This window comes from Prionailurus bengalensis, chromosome E4 (assembly GCF_016509475.1).
Source record: "Prionailurus bengalensis isolate Pbe53 chromosome E4, Fcat_Pben_1.1_paternal_pri, whole genome shotgun sequence".
Classification (NCBI taxonomy): domain Eukaryota; kingdom Metazoa; phylum Chordata; class Mammalia; order Carnivora; family Felidae; genus Prionailurus; species Prionailurus bengalensis.
The window spans coordinates 59,104,560-59,123,952 of NC_057360.1; the positions used below are offsets into that span (position 1 = coordinate 59,104,560).

At 45.6% G+C, this 19,393-nt stretch overlaps 2 protein-coding genes across 14 annotated transcripts in view; one reads left to right on the plus strand and one right to left on the minus strand.

Annotated features, from left to right (window-relative positions):
• The window catches only part of MIA3 (MIA SH3 domain ER export factor 3), a 55,650-nt gene extending 51,605 nt beyond the window's left edge, over positions 1 to 4,045 (plus strand). For 4 of the 12 annotated variants that reach the window (XM_043567808.1, XM_043567814.1, XM_043567812.1 and 1 more), the window contains 4 exons: positions 246 to 314; positions 423 to 502; positions 2,179 to 2,329; positions 3,216 to 4,045. In XM_043567808.1, the coding sequence (XP_043423743.1) occupies positions 246 to 314; positions 423 to 502; positions 2,179 to 2,329; positions 3,216 to 3,526 (611 nt within the window). In that variant the 3' untranslated portion in view covers positions 3,527 to 4,045. Of the gene's footprint in view, positions 1 to 245; positions 315 to 419; positions 503 to 634; positions 707 to 2,178; positions 2,330 to 3,215 lie in introns of all 12 variants that reach the window. The other 8 variants (XM_043567804.1, XM_043567810.1, XM_043567807.1 and 5 more) reach the window with 3 other exon arrangements.
• Positions 4,046 to 5,883: 1,838 nt separating this feature from the next.
• The window catches only part of AIDA (axin interactor, dorsalization associated), a 38,598-nt gene continuing 25,088 nt past the window's right edge, over positions 5,884 to 19,393 (minus strand). Inside the window, exons 7-10 of one of the 2 annotated variants that reach the window (XM_043567819.1) lie at positions 13,108 to 13,230; positions 10,804 to 10,926; positions 7,790 to 7,907; positions 5,884 to 7,663 (exon numbers count right to left, since the gene is read on the minus strand). In XM_043567819.1, the coding sequence (XP_043423754.1) occupies positions 7,567 to 7,663; positions 7,790 to 7,907; positions 10,804 to 10,926; positions 13,108 to 13,230 (461 nt within the window). In that variant the 3' untranslated portion in view covers positions 5,884 to 7,566. The remainder of the gene's footprint in view (positions 7,664 to 7,789; positions 7,908 to 10,803; positions 10,927 to 13,107; positions 13,231 to 19,393) is intronic. The other variant, XM_043567820.1, reaches the window with a different exon arrangement.

A 19,393-nucleotide genomic window follows, 5' to 3' on the forward strand; every position in this document is an offset into this window, starting at 1 on the left:
TGCGGCAGGCCTGTAGCCCGAAGTCCCTGCCGGTGCTGTTAACGTACGTTTTCTTGCTGTTCTTTCCGTCAGACAGCTCGCCTTAATCCTTTCAGTCTGTTTGTAACTTTGGGATCTCCCCTCATGTGTATTAGGAGACCCGTTTTTAATGCTGCTTTCTAGGTAGAGTTGAACCCTGACCTGTCCACAATTGGTCCGTTTCTTTTGAAAAACCCATACAAGGGCTCTGTTCTTTCTCTCTCAAGGATCAGTGGACGGGCCTCCACCTCGTCCTCGATGGTCATCTGAGGCATCTGGGAAACCCTCTGCCTCTGGTAAGGGATCTGGGTGTGTTGAGAGTCCAAAATCCGAGGGTTTCTTACTCTTCCTCGCGGCGAAGATAAGGCAGGATAAATCTAAGTCCTTTCTCTGGTCTTCAGCAGATCCAGGACCCGGTGCAGCTCCCGTGGCGAACAGCAGCTCGAGAAGCTCTTCCCCTACTAAGGTGATGGATGAAGGCAAGGTAAGTTCTGCAGGTGTTCTGAGTCGTAACTAGGTATTTCAGCAAACACTGAACTTCTGCAACGTCCTCTCTCTGCATCATCCATCTGTGTGCCTGTTACATCTGTAGTATCTCATTTATTTTTTTAAAAAGCAAACTGTTGCCCAAGACCCCGAAGGCCCCTCAGCTCCCAGCATTCCATCTGTGGCTGAGCAGTCAGTAGTAGTAAGTACTTAGAGGTTGAGGACTGAACTGAGCTTGTACTTGGTGTATTCCTGGAAGGGAAGCAGACACTAATCTGCTTGGCTTTAAATTGCATGGCAATATTGATCTTGTTGTCTTTGACTTGAAAGTGTTGCTGGGTTGCTGAAATCTGACTGGTTGGTTTTTCCTCCTTTTTCCTGTTTTGGTTAGGCTGTTCACCTGTTCAGAACATCTCTTGTAATGAACTAAAGAATGTGGAAAGCCCCCACTCCAGCTTTGCATTGTGTGTGCCTCGGCGTTAAGTGTTGTGAGGCAAAGGAAAGTAACTCTATATAGAATTCACCGTCACACCAAGTGTGGCATTTAAGAATATCTCCAGTTGTACGCTAGGCAGACGCTGTCTTGAGTAATCTGAAATTAGGGACTGGCAAGGGAAGAATGTTTGCTGCAGGTGAAATCCTCACCGGTGGAGATCCGTCCTTACCTGCCGTGTGGGTTTCCAGCAGTACCCTTCAGTTACGTTCACACGAGCATGTTCTCTACCAGAGCCGCACCGGTCCTCACGGTGCTTCTCTGTGTGGAAATCAGAGTATGCGTGATAGTTTAGAATTTCCAACCCAGTTTCCCACAGGAAAGGAGGTCAGGGTCTCTAATGAGAAAGCACAGCATTACTGGTGAATGAAGGTAAATATGAGAGCTCCACCTGCCTCCCTGTATGGAGAACATTGCTTCTCTAAGTTTCCGTGCAGGACTCGAGGGACATGCGTCTCTTGAGGTCTTTTTGTCCATGGGCAGCTTGGAGAAGATCTGAAACCCTGGAGTAGACTTCAGAGAGTAGAGGCCCCTTTGTTAGGTTGGGGGAGCAGAAGTGCCGGTAGGCGGGGAAGGCCAGGCAGACGTGATCCTGAATGGCAGCCTGGCTTTTTACATGCTGTGTGGCCTTCAGCAAATTAACACTTTGTGTCTCTGTTCCTTCATGTTTAAAACGGGATGTTCATACTTGGAGATTGAGAGACCTGCAGATTAAATACGTGAAATGGAAGGCACTCTGAATGGTGGCTATTGTCACATGTGTAGAAAGCGGATTTTTCATTGCCCCTTGTTCTGTCCGTGCTTAGTATGGAAATAGTGCCCTGTTGTGGCAATGGGAAGGACATGGGGGTGAAGGGGTTGCCCTAGGAATAGATTGTGGTGTTTGTGGTAGGATTTCTTAGCAGTCACCTCTGTTAATGTCCTTCAACAGTCCTCTTGCTTTCTCCGCCTTGCGTATTCCAGCAGTAGTAGGACAGGGAAGGTGTTAGCTCCTGGGTCATCCCTTTAGCCTGCCTGAGCTGCCAGTGGGAAGAGACGGGAGGGGTAAAGCTTTGTCACACTGGTTGTCCTTTGGACAGGTGCCTGACCTCTGCTTCGTTGGGTCTCAGCTTTTATTGCTGTTGGTGCTTGTGTGTGTTATACCCGAGTCTTCCAGAATTTTAACTGCTTCTGCTCTGCAGGTTCCTATGGCTGCAAAAGGGCCTCCTCCTTTCCCAGGGGTGCCCCTCATGAGCTCACCCGTGGGAGGCCCTCTACCACCCCCCACTCGATACGGACCGCCACCCCCGCTCTGCGGGCCTTTCGGGCCTCGGCCGCTGCCCCCACCATTTGGTACGGTAATTAAATGGTAGTAATTGACTTGTAGAGTGGAATTCATCTTTTCTCTCTGTTCCTTGTTGAAATTTTAATAGTGGCTTTTACAGGGCCATCTACTAAAAGGGCAAAGCAAGCTGAGTACGCTTTTTTTTGGGCACGTGGGGGGCTGCACAGTCCCCCTATACGGAGATGGGCAGTAGGTATCTCGTAGACCAGAGAGATTTCTAGAAAGCCAGAAATACTACTTCTGCAGATGGATAGAACTCCCTCTCCCAGCTCAAGAGTTTACAGTGTCCTCTGGACCACAGACATCGGTCAGGAAACAAAGCTTGTAATCACCACGATGGAAGGATATGCAGGGGATCATAGACGACAGGAGAGAGAGATTGAACCTTCAGTCCCCACCTTGGAAATCAGGGGTAGGGCAGCTTAGCTCTAAGAGAAGGGAGGATTTAATTGGGGGGTGGCCAGAAGGCCTTTCCCCGGTGGGGCAGACTCCTGGGTCTGGTGGCGTGTCGGGTGGATGCTGAGCTACTGCCTGAAGTTTTGACACGGCAGCAGACAGTGAGATGGTCCTGTCACACTTCTTGGTTGCAGTAAAGCCCTTATTTCAGTCTGTCTTCTTGCTGTGACACACAGTGCTTTCAAGTACAAACCAAGCCCTTGTGAGACAGAGCTGGCAGAACTGTGGGACAGAAAACACACAAGCTAGGTCGAGGCACGTCTAGATCCTGCCTGTGTTGTTTCCTGGCTGGCTGGCCGGCCGGCCGTCGGCCTAGAACTTCACTTTGCCTCCTGCCTGAAGTGCGGGTGCCGCCACCTGGCTTCTCAAGTTGTGAGAAATTAAAGACTGACGTGCCCACGTGTGTTCGCATGCTTTTACGTGACTTACTCTTTCCAGGTCCTGGCTTACGTCCACCACTAGGCTTGAGGGAATACGCGCCGGGCATTCCACCTGGGAAGCGGGACCTGCCTCTCGACCCTCGAGAATTTCTCCCGGGACACACACCTTTTAGACCTTTAGGCTCTCTTGGCCCGAGAGAGTACTTTATTCCTGGTACTCGACCACCACCGCCAACCCACGGCCCCCAGGATTATCCGCCTCCACCTGCTGCAAGAGACTTCCTGCCTTCTGGCTCCAGAGACGAGCCCCCCGCTGCCTCGCAGAGCAGCAGCCCGGACTGTTCACAGGCTTTAAAACAGAGCCCGTAACTCTGACCTCTGACGTTCAGTCTGAGAGAAAGTGGGCTGGGCACATTGGTTACGGTAAAGGATTTCATTGGCTTCAGAATCCAGAAGTTTATTTTAAAAGGTATGTTTTTAGAACCAAGCTGCCCTGGCAGTGTGCATTTTTGAGCCAAACAATTGAAAAATATCATTTCCCCCCCTAAATAAAAACCACCTCATAAGCTAGAGCCTTCTGACAACCTTGAAATGTGCAATAAAGAATACCTGTGTTCTAGTTAACGTAGCGCGTAACTGCTCCATGATTTAGAGTCCTGAGAAATATGAACATTTCCTGTGGAAATGCTAGAACATGTATTTCCATTTATTATCCTGTTTTTAGTGTGCACCAGTTGAATACAGAGCAATGGTGTTTATAAGCTTGGTTTTTTAAAATATCTGGTCGCAAAGACTGTTACGCTAAAAATGTTTACTAAAAGATCATTAACTCTCCCTTCTTGCTGAAGTTCTTTGTAGTAATAGTTCATAAAAATTTGGTTATTAGTATTTCCCAAGTGTCTGTCGATTCATTGGATTGCTTTCTCACGAGGACTGTGCCATCTTGGAACCACGTAAACATGGGCTCCCAGAGCTGGAGTCGTGACCTGGCGGCAAGCTCCCTGCTGCTCACTGCGGGGAGGCGGGGGGGGGGGGGGGGGTGTCAGCCTAACGTCCCCTGGGAACACCACAACCGCGCGTCTCCCTTGACCTTCAGGGAGGCCTGTGGGCCCTTACTGTACGGCATCCGTGTGCTTTCCGGTGACTTTTGTGGCCTGAGTGAGAATGCTTTCCTGAGGATGAGTTCCCATCGGGGAAGAGTCGTCTGACCCGATGTTACCTTTACCATTCTTGCTTTGAGGGTGCAAAACAGAAAACTGAACAGGATGTGTTGTGACCATAAGAAGTAAGGAAATTTCTTTTTAAAAAAGTAGAATGTAATATTTCTCCCATCCTTTGCCTCTGGTTTTCAAGGAATATGGGGGAAAAGATCGGAAGAGGGCACTACTCTGAGAAAGGGTGGTTTAGGACCTCAGTTCTTCCTGTTGATTACCAACTACTCCCACATCAAGACTGGAATGTTGGCACTTAGATTTGAAAATCGGTAAGCCTACGAATCTGGGATTACACCACATTTAAAGTCCTAACTATCCCCATTTCTATGCCACATCTTTGAAACAACGTTTATGATTTAATCAAAATTAGAAAAGGCTGGTATTCACTACTGAGGCTATGCTTTCCCCTTCTCCGAAGTTCTGTGACATCCTGATACTACTGAAACCTAGACCGTGACTTGTAAATTTAATGTACCAGCACCACGCTATGAAATAAAAACAAAAGCTTAACTGATACAAAGATTTCTCTTTGTACTAAACTAAGAAATACCACTTTAGGAAGATAACCACTGAAAGAAAACCACTCTTCAAAATTCTTAAGGAATACAGAAGTAGTTCCGCAGGAAGAGAATTCATATGTAGGTCTTCCCATTTCATGTCAAGAGAGGAAACGTAAGACGAACACCTCCATTCTTAATAGCATAGGTTGTTTTTAACTGGGTAAAATACGATTAAGTCCGCAAATGCAACTTTTGAATATGTCGGTCTCTGGACACAAAAATTAGGCAGTTCATACGATGTCTCGTATATAGTGTTAGAATATAGGTCATACCTGCTAGGAGAGAGGAGCAAGTAGGAAAGGTGCATTAGATCTATTTTAAAATCAGAGCCAGTCTTTTTTACCGAGAACTTTTTCCGGTGTCTGTCCTGTATCTCCTATTTCTGCACAGTCCGTGACCTGTAGAGCAACTCGAGTACCTACGGCTCACCCGAGCCGCTGTGAGCCTGCCGTAGTCGGCACCTAGCCCAGCCTCGGACGGCACCGCCGCTGCAGCAGGGTCCAGGGGAGCCCAGCGCCTGGGGGGGTGGAGGTGGGGGAGGGGGTCCCTGGGCTCCAGCCGTTCCAGAAGCCGTCACCAGCTAAGCGTGTATCTGGGCTTGGTGGCTAAACCCATCTCGTTTCTGAGGCAGCCGTGTTTCGGCCTGAAAGCATTTCGACCACAGTGACCGTTCAATAGCTGAGTTTTTTCATTGGAAAGTGAAAAGTAGTTGGTGGGAAGCACCGTGTTCTGTGTCTACTGCTTCAAGGTGATCACTTGTTCTGTCATTCCGTTCAGGTCTGAATTAAAGTTCGGCTAATCACGGCATCCATTAAACTTCTTTAATACTGGCGTGAAAGGCAACTGTAGTTCCTACAGACCATTTATGTGAATGACAGGAGATGCTCCTTCATATAAGTTATCACTGACATACATGTCTTACGGTCTATGAGAAAAGAGAAAGACCAATGTATCAGTTTTGCTACATTTTAATAGTAGGTACTTCACGGGATTATTTTCTCGGGCTCGTCAGCAACATCGGACAGAAGGGACTGCGTGCTCTCCAGGCTACAGCGTGCCGTCAAGCACCTCAGGACATTTACACGACTTGGAGAAAATGTGGTTCTTGCCCCTTGAGGAGCTGACGGTCTGGGGGCCGACAGCTCCCGCTCTGAGGGTTGAGTGAACAGCAGGGTAATTTATTAAGGCAAATTCTTCCCCTCGAGCTATCGTGGACTGAATCATCTTGGGATTAGTCTAATCAAAACGAGAGAGAGGATTAATTTGGCTGGGAATTCCTCCAGGCTCACAGTTTATAACCCCCCTCTTGGAACAGAACTGACAGACAACGGAAGGCAAAGACCAGCTCTCGAGAAGTGCAAGGGCTAGAACACTTCATTGTGGCTACTTATTCTAAAAAGCAAATGCTGAAGGGACGCCCAGGGTTCTTCGGCTAGTTGAAAAACAGGCCAAGGACTGGCGCTGCATTCCCCTCATGCTAGCACTGGGCGTTTAAAATAGTATTAAATACGTGGGTTCTACGTCTGACCCACAGAAAGCCCACCCCAAGCCTTACTGTTCTGTGTATCAAATATCTACCTCGGGTGTACTCTGGAAGTTTTATTTACGCCCCATTAAGTCAAAAGTAATGTAAATAGTCAAATTATAATAAGCTCATGGCCTGCGTATTTCCCTAGGGATGAAAGTCAGTATATCTAGGAAATAAATGGCGATCCTATCTACCTACGTAAAGAAACCACAGAGGAGCTCCAGGTTTTGCACGCTCCCCACTTGAAGAAGAGGGGTGCAGGCTTTAAGGTTTCACAATCAGTTGTCAGAAAAACAGCAGTTATTCCTGCAGTGTCTCGTCAGTATCGGACTCGGGTTTAACACGACTCAGAAGACGTTACGGAGCTGTCCAAACACCTGCAGTTGTTCTGAGACGGTTCCACCGTTAACGCTGGAATCGCCCTCAGAACAGCGGTGTGTGTGACGTAGCGGACCCGCTCATCGGCTGACCACAAATCCGCGCTCTCGAAAGCAATCCGGTCATCTGGAACGCTCCCACAGGGGACACCGATCCGGCCAAGGCACACGATTTCTAAACAGGAGAACTAGAGATCGGGGTGAATTCAGGCCACGTCTGAGGAGCCGCCTATACAATTCCAGACTGACCTCCCTGGGCAGCAAAATCTGGTCCAATTCCTCTCGGGAAAGTTTCACACCATCCCACCCACATCAGCCCAAAGTCTGGCGTTAACTCAAAAAACCAAAAAAGCAGACTGGAGCAGAAGTGAACCGACGTGTACATTCTAGCACAATCTTATTGCTGTATTAGTTTCGAAGGTGAGCACATCCTACGACAGCAGTGTTGTTCCAGGAAGCAGGGCAGGAACAGCGGTAAGTTAGAAGAGAGACTACGAATTGCACAAACACTAGAAAAGTAAAAACAGGTTTCAAAACTACAACAAGCCTGTATCCAAAGGGGTCGTCCGTGTCAGCGGCGTGCGGACTGTGAATTCTGCGGACTCGCTCTGGCCTCCCGGCGTGGGCGCGGCCTGCTTCCTGCCTGGCGGAGGGGGCTGTGCTACACGAGCTGGGATGGTCTCTACTGAGTGGTAGGATTCACAGACGTTCCAGGTCACCCATGTCAGGATCATTCCTTGTGCAAAGTCTGATGTAGATGAAGATAAAGTGGTTTCTTGGTCAATAACTGCAATTTCTTTCTTTTAAAGTCAGTGGGTTTCTTGTATCTGTAACCACAGTAGAAAGATCATGGTTTAAAACACTTTGACAGCTGACCTAGTCTTTGGTCACATACCGAGAAGAACTACTAGTCACCATTAAACTAGCACGAATCCTGTGTGTGCGTCACTTACAGTTCTATTACAATCGGCCCCGCTTTAATTTCATCCATCTCCATGAAAGCAAAGCACTTGGTGCTGGTGAACCTTTTTTTAGGCTTGTAGTGTTTGAATTCAAAGAAGATAGCTGCACCTAAGGGATTAAAACAGACCACATTAGCCACAGATGCAGACTTTCACGTGCCCACACATTCATCTTCTCTGATCAGATCACCGGAAGCACATGGAGAAGCAGCAGGCGGCATAATTTACAAAGTAACCTTTGTCAAACAATCGCCCTGATGCTACGACTCTCCTCGTCACCCAAAGCTCTTCTCCGTCTGAACGCAGTGACCTCTGTCCACATCCTCCCAGTCCTACAAAGCACAGCAGAACTTCCTGAGCTGGGCGGCCTCAAATCTCACGCACGTTCCCACACGGGTAGAATCGTAAGCCACTGAAGGACAGAACCTCTTCAATAGCACAGAACGAACACACAGGATGCTTGTGAAGTATTGACATGATCCACAGAAACTCACTGAGTAGCAGAGGCCTGTAAGCGTCCATGAAAAAATTCGAGCTTACGTCACTTCTCCTGCTGAGAGAAAAGCTCAAAAATTCAACTTTTTTGAGTGTCTCAGAGTTCAAACAACATAGATCGTGTGCTGGTTCAGTTTTTAACTGCCATCTATTTCCTAGGACCTTTTAGAGTGTTCGAAGCACTGTCCTGTTTTTCCCAGAATCCCCTATGTTTGGGTACCGATGGCGTATCGGAAGGCAAAGTCTGGAGAGCAAGCCTATTCCTGCGTCACCCCTTCCCCAATGAGCAGGCGGGGAGGAAAAATTCACACGTTCTGACCTCCCCAAAGATAAGCCCAACGGATCAGCTCTCCCCACAGAAAGCAGCTCAAAACAGAATAAGCTGCCTCGTCAACGTGGGCACGAACAGTTACTTTCTAAAGAAGGCGTGGAAACTAGTTGGGAGGAAGCTGGGGTCTCCCTCTCAGCCGGCTACTTCATTGTGCCTGCACCGCAGTGGTGCCAGATCTCGCTTGGCTTTTAAGGACGACACGCGTCCGGTACCTAAACCGGTGACAGAACCCACGGGTGACAAGAGGTTTAACAGAAATGTGTATGCAGTCCTGGCACCCGGGTCCGCCCGTCACAGCAGACAGTGGGACGTGGCTGAGGCAGAGGTGGGCACACTCAACCCTCGACCGCCCCGGCACCCGCCATCCCCAGGAGCGTGACCTTCCGGGTCTACAAAAGGGTCCCTTCTCTTTCCCCTCCGATGGTAGTAACTGAGGCAAGTTTGGGATTAAAAACCTTAAACAGATTTTTAAGATGGCAGATCACATTTCTTAGTCTCTGCAGCTCTGGACCCACCTACTTGTCCGCACGCCTGTGTCTGGGGTAAAATAAATGTGAAAATAAAGTCACATTTGAAAACAGGACCAAGGTCCAAATACGATGCCATCCTCTCAAGGAACTTATTCATCTGCATCGTGAGTAGGTAATATATTTCCGCCATCCCTGGTGGGCGCAGCTTTGTTCTTCGTGGTATTTAGAAGAAAGAAGAGAATGTGAAAGGGGACTAGTGTACGGAGATTAACGGAAATGCTTGGAAACATGAAAAAAGTTTTCATTTCAGTTGCGACTACAGTAATACTGTCCACCATAAATTCAAAGCTAAAGAAAATGAATGGAATCAAATTCTGAATACAGTTGTACTTTCAGCATCTTGGGAGTCAAGTCCTCAGGAACACAGCACCAAAAAACCTGGGGAAGCGAGCCCACGAAATGGTCCCCATCTCTCCATATCAGAAACACTTCCCAAAGCAAGGGACTTAAATGCAAATGTTTTCGTATTTTCATGCAGAAGGTAGAACTGCACGCTGAAACGTCTTGGACCTTTCAAGAGGTCCTGTGCTTAAGGACATCCACCTCTGTATTCTTCGAACAGCGACTCGTAAACTTTGGCGCACCTCGGAATCGTGTAGAAGACCCCCAGAACCAGAGCGTGGGGCCCAGCCCGGGGGGGCCCGGGACTCAGGAGGGCCTGCCACTCACACCTGGAGCCACTGCACTGACGGACCCCGGGGAAGACTGTCGTTCGGGGTGGAGCAGAGGCCACAGCAGCACCGGATCCGAGAAGTAAAATGTCAACTATTTTAGAGGATGGAGCGATCATTCAAGAGGCTCTTCTGTATCTTGTACGAGCTTCTTGCAAAGCGTGAAAACGTCAACAACCGCCAGGGAATCTGGGGTGAGAAAGGGACCGAGGCCTTTTCACAGAACACGACGGTCCCCCCCGGGGCAGGCCGCTTGGAGAAGCATTCGGTCCCAGGAGCCATCTGACTTGGAAGCGGAACTTCACCTTTTCCAAACTTTGCTTTTGCTCCTTCCCATCCTCCTCCTGACCGAGCACAAGGTGCAGGGTCCTCCTTCCCAAAAGCTGCAGCTGGAAAAACAACTTGTTCTGTCAACTGTCAGCCTCCACTGCTGAGGAGCCTGAGGGAGCCGCTGCCCCCTCTGCCCCTTAGGATGCAGAAAATTTCATTTGGTTCATTGTTCACGATGATGAGGTTTATTATCAAAGACCGTTTTTTTTGTTTTTTGTTTTTTTTTTTACATTTATTTATTTTTGAGAGACAGAGAGAGAAAGAGCATGAGCGGGGGAGGGGCAGAGAGAGAGGGAGACACAGATCCAAAGGAGGCTCCAGGTTCCAAGCTGTCAGCACAGAGCCCGACGCGGGGCTCGAACCCACAGACCGCAAGATCATGACCTGAGCCGAAGTCGGTCGCTCAACCGACTAAGCCACCCAGGCGCCCCCAAGACCATTTTATTATCTAACGGTTATCTATGACACAACTAGCTAATACAATGCCTAATTCCCACATCTGAAAAATCGATATTGCGTTCAAGTCAATGAACACCGTATGACATTTACTTCTGCCGACCGCGCTAGGCCACCGGGCACAGAAACACCAACGGGAGGAGAACTCTGGCCACGAGAAGCCAATGCAATGATTTACCATCACGAACCAACCTTTGGTTAATTTTTCAACATGCTTCTGGAGCTCAATGTCCACATTAAAATGAACATACGTATCTTCTTTTCTTGAAGCCACAGGAGTATCTTGCACAGGAGTTAAATCTATGCCATTCAGATCTAGAGAGGAAAGAAGAGTTTCAAATACAGAGACTCAAAAACTGCAAATGAACCACAGAGTGTTACGTTTCTTCCAGAGGCTTGGCAAAAGCAGAGAGGAGATTCTTGGATAACAGACACTCCCTTTGGCGTGAACGGGTTCCTACAGAGCTTCTGGTGTCCGGAGGTGTTGGGGGGAGGGCGGGGGCGCGGGGGGGCGGACTCGGGGCCAAGGGCGAGGAAGCCCTGCCGTGACCGGGTGCAAGTGCAAGTCTGAAGCGACAAAATTCGATCCTTATTACGAGGTGAAAAGAACTCTTGTCGTCCTTCGGCCACTACCCCGTTGTCTGCAATACAAATCTGGAACGTGAATCCTATTCCACGGTGGGGCCCCTACCCCTATTTTCCAACCCTGATCAAGTGCATGGCGTGGAAAGGCCTCTCATCGAACATGACCAGAATTCCCCTGTTGTACTCAAGTCAGAGCCCAAACAATGGACATGGAAGCTGCCAATGAAACCGTTCCCTAAACGGGTAATTTTTTATATGCATTACCTACATTCTGATTGTATCTGCTATAAAGTAACCTGATTTACAACAACCAGATGGCACACTATGTGTGGTGTGTGGCTTTAATTTCCTGCAGCCAGGAATCTGCCAGCTTAATCAGATTCAACATGGACTCACTTAATGTCTGGCGTTTCTGTGTGATTCCACAGACTCCTATCTTAGGGAACTTAAGACAATTTCGTACATTCGATTATTGCAGCTCCTAAACACGTTTACCCAAAAACACGTTTCGGTTCAACGTGTATGCAAGAGGAACGTCATATCTACCTCATCATCATTACGCTTTTCTGTTCTACAGTGTGCAGTCCCACATGAGGTATGAGGTTTACAAATGGCCTATCAAATAATGGTGGGTATGAATACTTTCCAGTAGACCAGGGATTTGATAGCTGCTAACAGCAGAGGTTCAAGTATTGAGCAGCAGTCAGTGGGAGCATGGGGTCCCCACGTCAAGAGTCTTCTCTGTGTCTGAACTCACGTTTCTTTTATGAGATACTACTGAGCCCACGGGAATTTACTTCTACGACTGGTAAAAGTTCCTTCCGTGTAATGTCAGTCCCTGCTTCCTTGGTTTGCCTCAAAGTGCAGACGGACTGAGATTATTTGTGCACTTACATCTGAATAAAAGTATGACAACTTCATCTGCAGTCACCCAATAATCATTTCTAGAAGACCACTGGCAGCTTCACAATAAAGTGCTGATGAAAGGTGTGACACCAGCAAATGCTTTCGATCGGTGTGCTCTCCATCTTAAACCAAAGACTAAAAAAGCGGTTTTCAAGGAATCACTGTTATGTCCCACTGGACAGGAGAAAAAGCAAATCCTCAAGACAATCACCCTTAATAAGAAACACATCACTCTTTAATGCCCCTCAGGATGACGTTCAGATATGGATGTTTATAGACGCGTCCCACTTCCTGTCTCCAGGGACGATGCCCCGGAGGCCTGATTCTCACCCACCCCTGGCAGGGCTCCTCTGTGCCTCAAGCATTACAGCAGGAAGCAGAGAACCCGGAGGGGAGGGGGGGGCGGGGGGGGGGGGCGGGTTGACAGGAGAACATGGGGCTTCACAAAGAAAACCACACACACTGAGAAGGTGAGCAGAAGGATCTGCTATTAAAGACAGGGTGTTTGTCTAGTCAGTGTATATGTCTAGATGGAATTTTAAGAATATAGACACATACGGGGTGCTGGGTGGCTCAGTCAGTTGAGCTCCGGCTCTTGGTTTCGGCTCAGGTCATGATCTCACATTTCGTGAGTTCGAGCCCCACGATGGGCTCTGAGAGGACAGTGTGGAGCCTGCTTGGGATTCTCTCTCTCCCTCCCTCTCCCCTCCCCTGCTCACGCTGTCTCTGTCTCTCCCAAAAAGAAAAAAAAAAAGAGATTTACAAAAACACCCTCAAAAGCAACTGTGCATGAAGGTTATAAATAACAAAGTATTTTTAGTAAACCTCTCAGAAATATTCAGTGAAGGAAAGAGGACAGCTTCCCAGGGATTTTATCTCGATGTAGAATGAACTCGAATGAGTTGTCGCAGAGGCGAGAACCCACCCCCATAGCCCCTCATGTCCCAAACGAGAATCAACATTATAAAATTCACAAGAGGCGAAAATGTACACAGAGTTATTTACCCTTTACACTAACTGTAATATAGGGGTCGATGCACTGCCCCGCATCCTTCAGACCGATTTTCTCAATTCTGATAGTGAGTAACGTCATTCCCGGTTCTGACGGCAGCCTTGGCAATAAAGTACCTGACAACAGAACAGCAAAGAAAGTGAGCCCCACCAGCAAGTTCAGAGTCAGTATTTTAACAACCCAGAGAAGACAGAACCTTGCTCTCACCTGACTCGGTAACCAGCCAGCCCTTAACTGGGGTTTCTGAAACTCCCAAACACTCAACGTTATTCTTTTGGACAAGTATTTAATGTCATTGAAGACACATCTACGCTTCCTTAATTCATATTCAACACCAAAGTGTAAGTAAGTCCAGTTTGTTAAAGATTCAACTCACTAACTTCAGGAAGTCCAATTACAAATTACCACACACTTAATACACTCCTACACACACACGTCACCTGTACTTACAAACATAACATAGATTTCGTATCTCTATATGAAGTAGGAGAAAAAACACGGAAAGAACTTTTCAAACTCTTACATTAACCCAAAGTTTGAGAAACTTAACACCAGAGTCAGTCAATAGATCTTTTAGTTATTAACGGAGGAAATAACTTACAACGTAGTATTTGTGTATTTAATTAAATAATTTTCTAGTCTGACCTCCCACCCCTTTCTGCACCCTATTCTGTATGACCTGTTCTCTTGGAAGTTAATCCTGCTGAGACGGCAGGCACGAGAGGGAGTGCAGCTGGCAATCTCCTGGATGCACGCATCCACTAGGCTTTCTAAAACTGAAAATGCCCTGGACCCACACACACGTTCCCGACCGTGATCTGAAGGAAGACATCAACTGTACAGTTTGTTAACTTATTTCTTATTGTTACAAAGAACAGAGGTGGAAAAGTCGATTTGAATCTAATACATATACAGCATCTCAAACTACAGAACCTAACATTTATCGAGGACTTTCATTGACATTCTCCCAATTTCTATCCAACCACGTGTAATCCTACTTTTAATGATGAAGTATTTGAAATGTGTGAATCGATCCACTTACTGCCTTCAAAAGAGTACATTTAATTAACTGCAAACAGGCTTGAGTGGATTTGGGGGGAGGGGGGAGGTGATAAAAACGCCCTCAAGTCGGATCTATGAAACCACGACAAGATGTACAACACTATAGATCAAAAGCCACGGAACTGTACCCTTCGAATGGGTGGATTTTACGCCATGAAAATTACTACAAACGTCCCAGAGTCTTCACTGGTGACACTTGTGAAAACTTCTAGCCAATGAAAAGTCGGAAGTGAGGAGGCCAAAACGGAACACTGAGAGCAGCATTCCACACTGCTTCAAAGGTGAAATTACCTTACCTTTTCACATGAAACAGACCTTGGCCATCTTGCCATATTTTAACACATTTTCAGTAGTCAAACATTTTCTCATATTAAAGATAAGAGGTCTCTTATTGCATCCACTGTCTCCTTCAAATATGTTAATTGGCGAAAACTGACAAACATCAGAAGGGCAAATGAAACAAAGACGTGGCTTCGTGGAAACCGGAAAGCAGGCATCCGGGGAACCGTCACTTAGGTCAAAAGATACACACTACCCCAGGGGCTCCCTTCTACCACCACCCAAAGTTCTTCTCATCCTTCACTATCCTGGCTTTCAAAATAATTACCGAAAAGCACAGTGTAATAATGTTCTGCCTGCTTCCGCCGGTAGCTGTAACTTGTTTGCCTGTATGACCGCACGGTACGGGTGTATACGGTACGTGGGGTTTATCAACGTAGCACAGTTTCTGTACTCATTCTTCTGTTGGCAGGCATTAAGAGGGGCTCCAAGGTTTTGGAAATTGTTTGGACCAATGCGGCTGTAACATCCCTGCGCACATATTCTAACGTACGTGAGCACACATTTGCAAAAGAGAGGGACAGCCAAGTCACGCAGGGCATCGCCCCCCTTTTTACCACATAAAGACGACCTGTGTCCAAAGTGCTTGTGCAGAGGCCCACTTCAGCACTGCACCCACAGCCCCACCCTCCATGACACCCTTCTCTTTGGTCCCTTTAAGGTGTGGAGAAACGTTGATCCAGTTTTAATAGGCACTTCTCCAATGGCTGACAGAGGTGGAGGCCCTTTTCGTTTCAGAACGAGCACTGGGGGTGCCTGGGTGTCTCAGTCGGTTAAGCGTCCGACTCTTGATTTTGGCTCAGGTCATGATCGCACGGTGGGTGGAATCGAGTCCTGCCTCGGGCTCTGTGCCGAAAGCCCAGAGCCTGCTTGGCATTCTCTCTCTCTCTCTGTCCCTCCCCTGCTTACTCACTTTCTCTCTCTCTCTCAAGATAAATAAACCTAAAAAAAAAATTTAGGATGAGCATTTGGATTTCCTCTTTACTGAAGTATCTGTTCGATTATTTTGCACATCTTTTATTGGAATGTTCACCTTTGTCTTATTTGCAAAAGTTCTCTCATGTTTTCATACAAGCTTTTGTTGGATGCGTGTTTTGTAAATAGCTTCTCAGTGACTTACTTTAAAAAGAAACTTTATATTGAAGGATTATATATTAAAAAGTATATAAATTGTGTACAAATTGTAAGTACAGCTTAATGAATTTTCACAAAGTGAACACACCTGCATAAGTGCCACCAGATCCAGGAAAGATCTTACCAGCACGCTAGGAGCCCTCCTTGTGTCCCCAGCACAACCAAACCCTAAGAGATGACAACCATTCTTGACTTCTAACACCAAAGATTAGTTTTATGTGTTTAAAATGCCTTTCTCTGTTAATGGTGTCTTCTAATTACAATAAATGCTCAATGTTAATACAATCAATTTCTTTTTAAAATTTTTTTACACTTTTTTTTTTTTTTTTTTTTTTTTGAGAGAGAGAGAGAGAGAGCACAAGTCGGGGAGGGGAAGAGAGAGAAGGAGACACAGAATCCGAAGCAGGCTCCAGGCTGTCAGCACAGGGCCTGATGTGGGGCTCGAACTCACAAACTGTGTGATCATGACCTGAGCCAAAGTCGGACACCTAACTGACTGAGCCACCCAGAAGCCCCTATAATCAATTTCTTAACTCTAAATTCCTTTATACGCACTGCTTTCTGTGTCCTATTCAAGAATCCTTTCCCATTCCAAGATCACGAAGGTATTTTATCTTGTAAGAGCCTTATTGTTTTTCCATCTGCATTTAATTCTACAATCCACTTTGAATACATATTTGTCTTTGGTGTGGAAGGAGCCCAAGCCCATTCTGTCCAACATGGACACCCAACTGTCCCAGCACCACTTATTTAAAAGCCCATCATTTCCCCCATTGATCCACAGGGCACCTTGGTCACAAATCAAGCATGGGCTGTTCTGGATTTCCATTCTACCTCACAGGACCATCTCTTAAACTTGCAAGGCTATGTAGTTTCGTAATGACTGTAACTTTGTAAGAAGCCTTGACATTTGGTAAAGCAAATTCTCCCCTCGACATTACTTTTCAAGGGGCAACTATATTTGGCCCTTTGCATTCCCATGTAAGTTATAAAAACAGATCTCAAGTTCTTTAATTAAAAAAAAAAAAAGAAAAAACCTTTGGAATTTCAGCGAAGTTCAGATCGATTTTAGAAACAGTCACATCTTTACAAACTGCTTCTTCTAATCCATGAACTGAAATATACCTTTCAATTTATTAAAAAGACAACATCTCTTGATAGTTTTATTATTTTCTTCACAAACATCTTATACTTTTAATTTTAATTTTTTAAATTTACGTCCAAATTAGTTAGCATATAGTGCAACAATGATTTCAGGAGTAGATTCCTCAGTGCCCCTTACCCATTTAGCCCACCCCCCTCCCACACACCCTCTCCTAACCCTCTGTTTGTTCTCCATATTTATGAGTCTCTTATGTTTTGTCCCCCTCCCTGTTTTTATATTATTTTTCTTTCCCTTCCCTTATGTTCATGTTTTGTCTCTTAAAGTCCTCATATGAGTGAAGTCATATGATTTTTGTCTTTCTCTAATTTCACTTAGAGTAATTTCACCCTCCAGTTCCATCCACGTAGTTGCAAATGGCAAGATTTCATTCTTTTTGATTGCCGACTAATACTCCATTGTATATATACACCACATCTCCTTTATCCATTCATCTGTCAATGGACATTGGGCTCTGTCCATACTTTGGCTATTGTTGATAGTGCTGCTATAAACATGGGGGTGCACGTGTCCCTTCGAAACAGCACACCTGTATCCCTTGGATAAATACCTAGTGGTGCAACTGCTGGGTTGTAGGGTAATTCTATTTTTAGCTTTTTGAGGAACCTCCATACTGTTTTCCAGAGTGGCTGCACCAGTTTGCATTCCCACCAGCAGTGCAAAAGAGTTCCCCTTTTTCCGCATCCTCACCAACATCTGTTGTTGCCTGAGTTGTTAATGTGAGCCATTCTGACAGGTGTGAGGTGGTATCTCATTGTGATGATGAGTGATGTTGAGCATTTTTTCACGTGTCGGCTAGCCAGCTGGATGTCTTTTTTGGAGAAGTGTCTATTCATGTCTTTTGCCCATTTCTTCACTGGATTATTTGCTTTTTGGGTGTTGAGTTTGATAGTGCTTTATAGATTTTAGATACTAACCCTTTATCTGATATGTCATTTGCGAATATCTTCTCCCATTCTGTCGGTTGCCTTTTAGTCTTTCTGATTGTTTCCTTGGCTGTGCAAAAGCTTTTATTTTGATGAGGTCCCAATAGCTCATTTTTGCTTTTGTCTCCCTTGCCTCCGGAGACGTGCTGAGTAAGAAGTTGCTGCGGCCAAGATCAAAGAGGTTTTTGCCTGCTTTCTCCTTGAGGCTTTTGATGGCTTCCTGTCTTACGTTGAGGTCTTTCATCCATTTTGAGTTTCTTTTTGTGACTGGTGTAAGACAGCGGTCCAGGTTCATTCTTCTGCATGCCGCTGTCCAGTTTTCCCAGCACCACTTGAAGAGACCGTCTTTGTTTTATTGGATATTCTTTCCTGCTTTGTCAAAGATTAGTTGGCCATACGTTTGTGGGTCCATTTCTGGGTCCTCTATTCTGTTCCATCGATCTGAGTGTCTATTCTTGTGCCAAAAGGTCTTATACTTCTTTTGTTGGATTTATTACTAGGTATTTAACATTCTATGATACTCTAACAAAAGTTATTTCATTTTCTAAGCAATTGTTGCTTGTTTATAGATAGAATCAATTCTTAAGTACGGACTGTTTTTTTTCTAACCAAGGAACTATGCATGCTAAACTTTCTTATTAATCCTAATTACTCATCTATTGATTCTTTTACATGTACTGTGTATATATTCATCACATCTACAAATAAAGAAAAGGGATTTTCTGCCCCTAATGTTTATCTTTTATTTCTTTTTCTTCTCCTAGTACACTGGCTAGAACTTCCAGAACAACGTTAATAAAAAGACGTAATAGCCGGCACTCTTACTCCCGGCCTTGTTCTCGATCTGAAAAGGAAAGCTTCAATTTTTACCACTAAGTATGATTTTGGCTCTAAGTGTCCCTACAGAAGTGTTTTGTTCTCAGTCTGCCAGAATTTTTTAAACTCAAGAATAGATTTAGAATTTAATTTAAACATTTTCTGCACCGACTGAGAAGATGGAGATTTTTTTCCTCAATCCGTTAAGGTGTATCACTTTGGTGTACTTTGTTTATTTCACAATATATTCTCAAAAATCACTCATTAGTTCATGGAGATTTTCCTACTTATTATCTATAGTGCTCTATGTATCAGATTTTACTCCACCAATCTACGTATGGTATTTAGGTTGTTCCTAATATTTTACTATTACAAGTAATAGCACAATAAATAACCTGATGTATATGCCAGCCTTTTTTTTTTTTTTGTTCTTTGTTTTCATTTTACTGGAGGTATAACTTCAGAATAAATTATTAGAAGCAGGATTGCTGGACCTAAGAATAAAATGTCTATTTGTGTTGTCATCGATGAATTCCCCTCCAAAGGGGCTGTACCTTTTTGGACTCACACCAGCCCCACAGCCTCCGCAACAGCAGTTTTAATTTGTATGTCTCTCATTATAAGTTACATATCTTTTCCCATGTTTAAGGGCTCTTTGTACGTATTTGTGTGTCCGTATGTGTGTGTCAACTGTCCATGGCCTTTGCGCAATTTTCTAATATGCTTGTGGCCTTTATTGTCACAAGGTAAAGGTTTCTTATCTATTAAGGTTGTTGGGTCCTTATTTGTCTTCTTTACTCTGATTATGGCTTTTCTGACAGTCACGAGGGGACTGCTTAT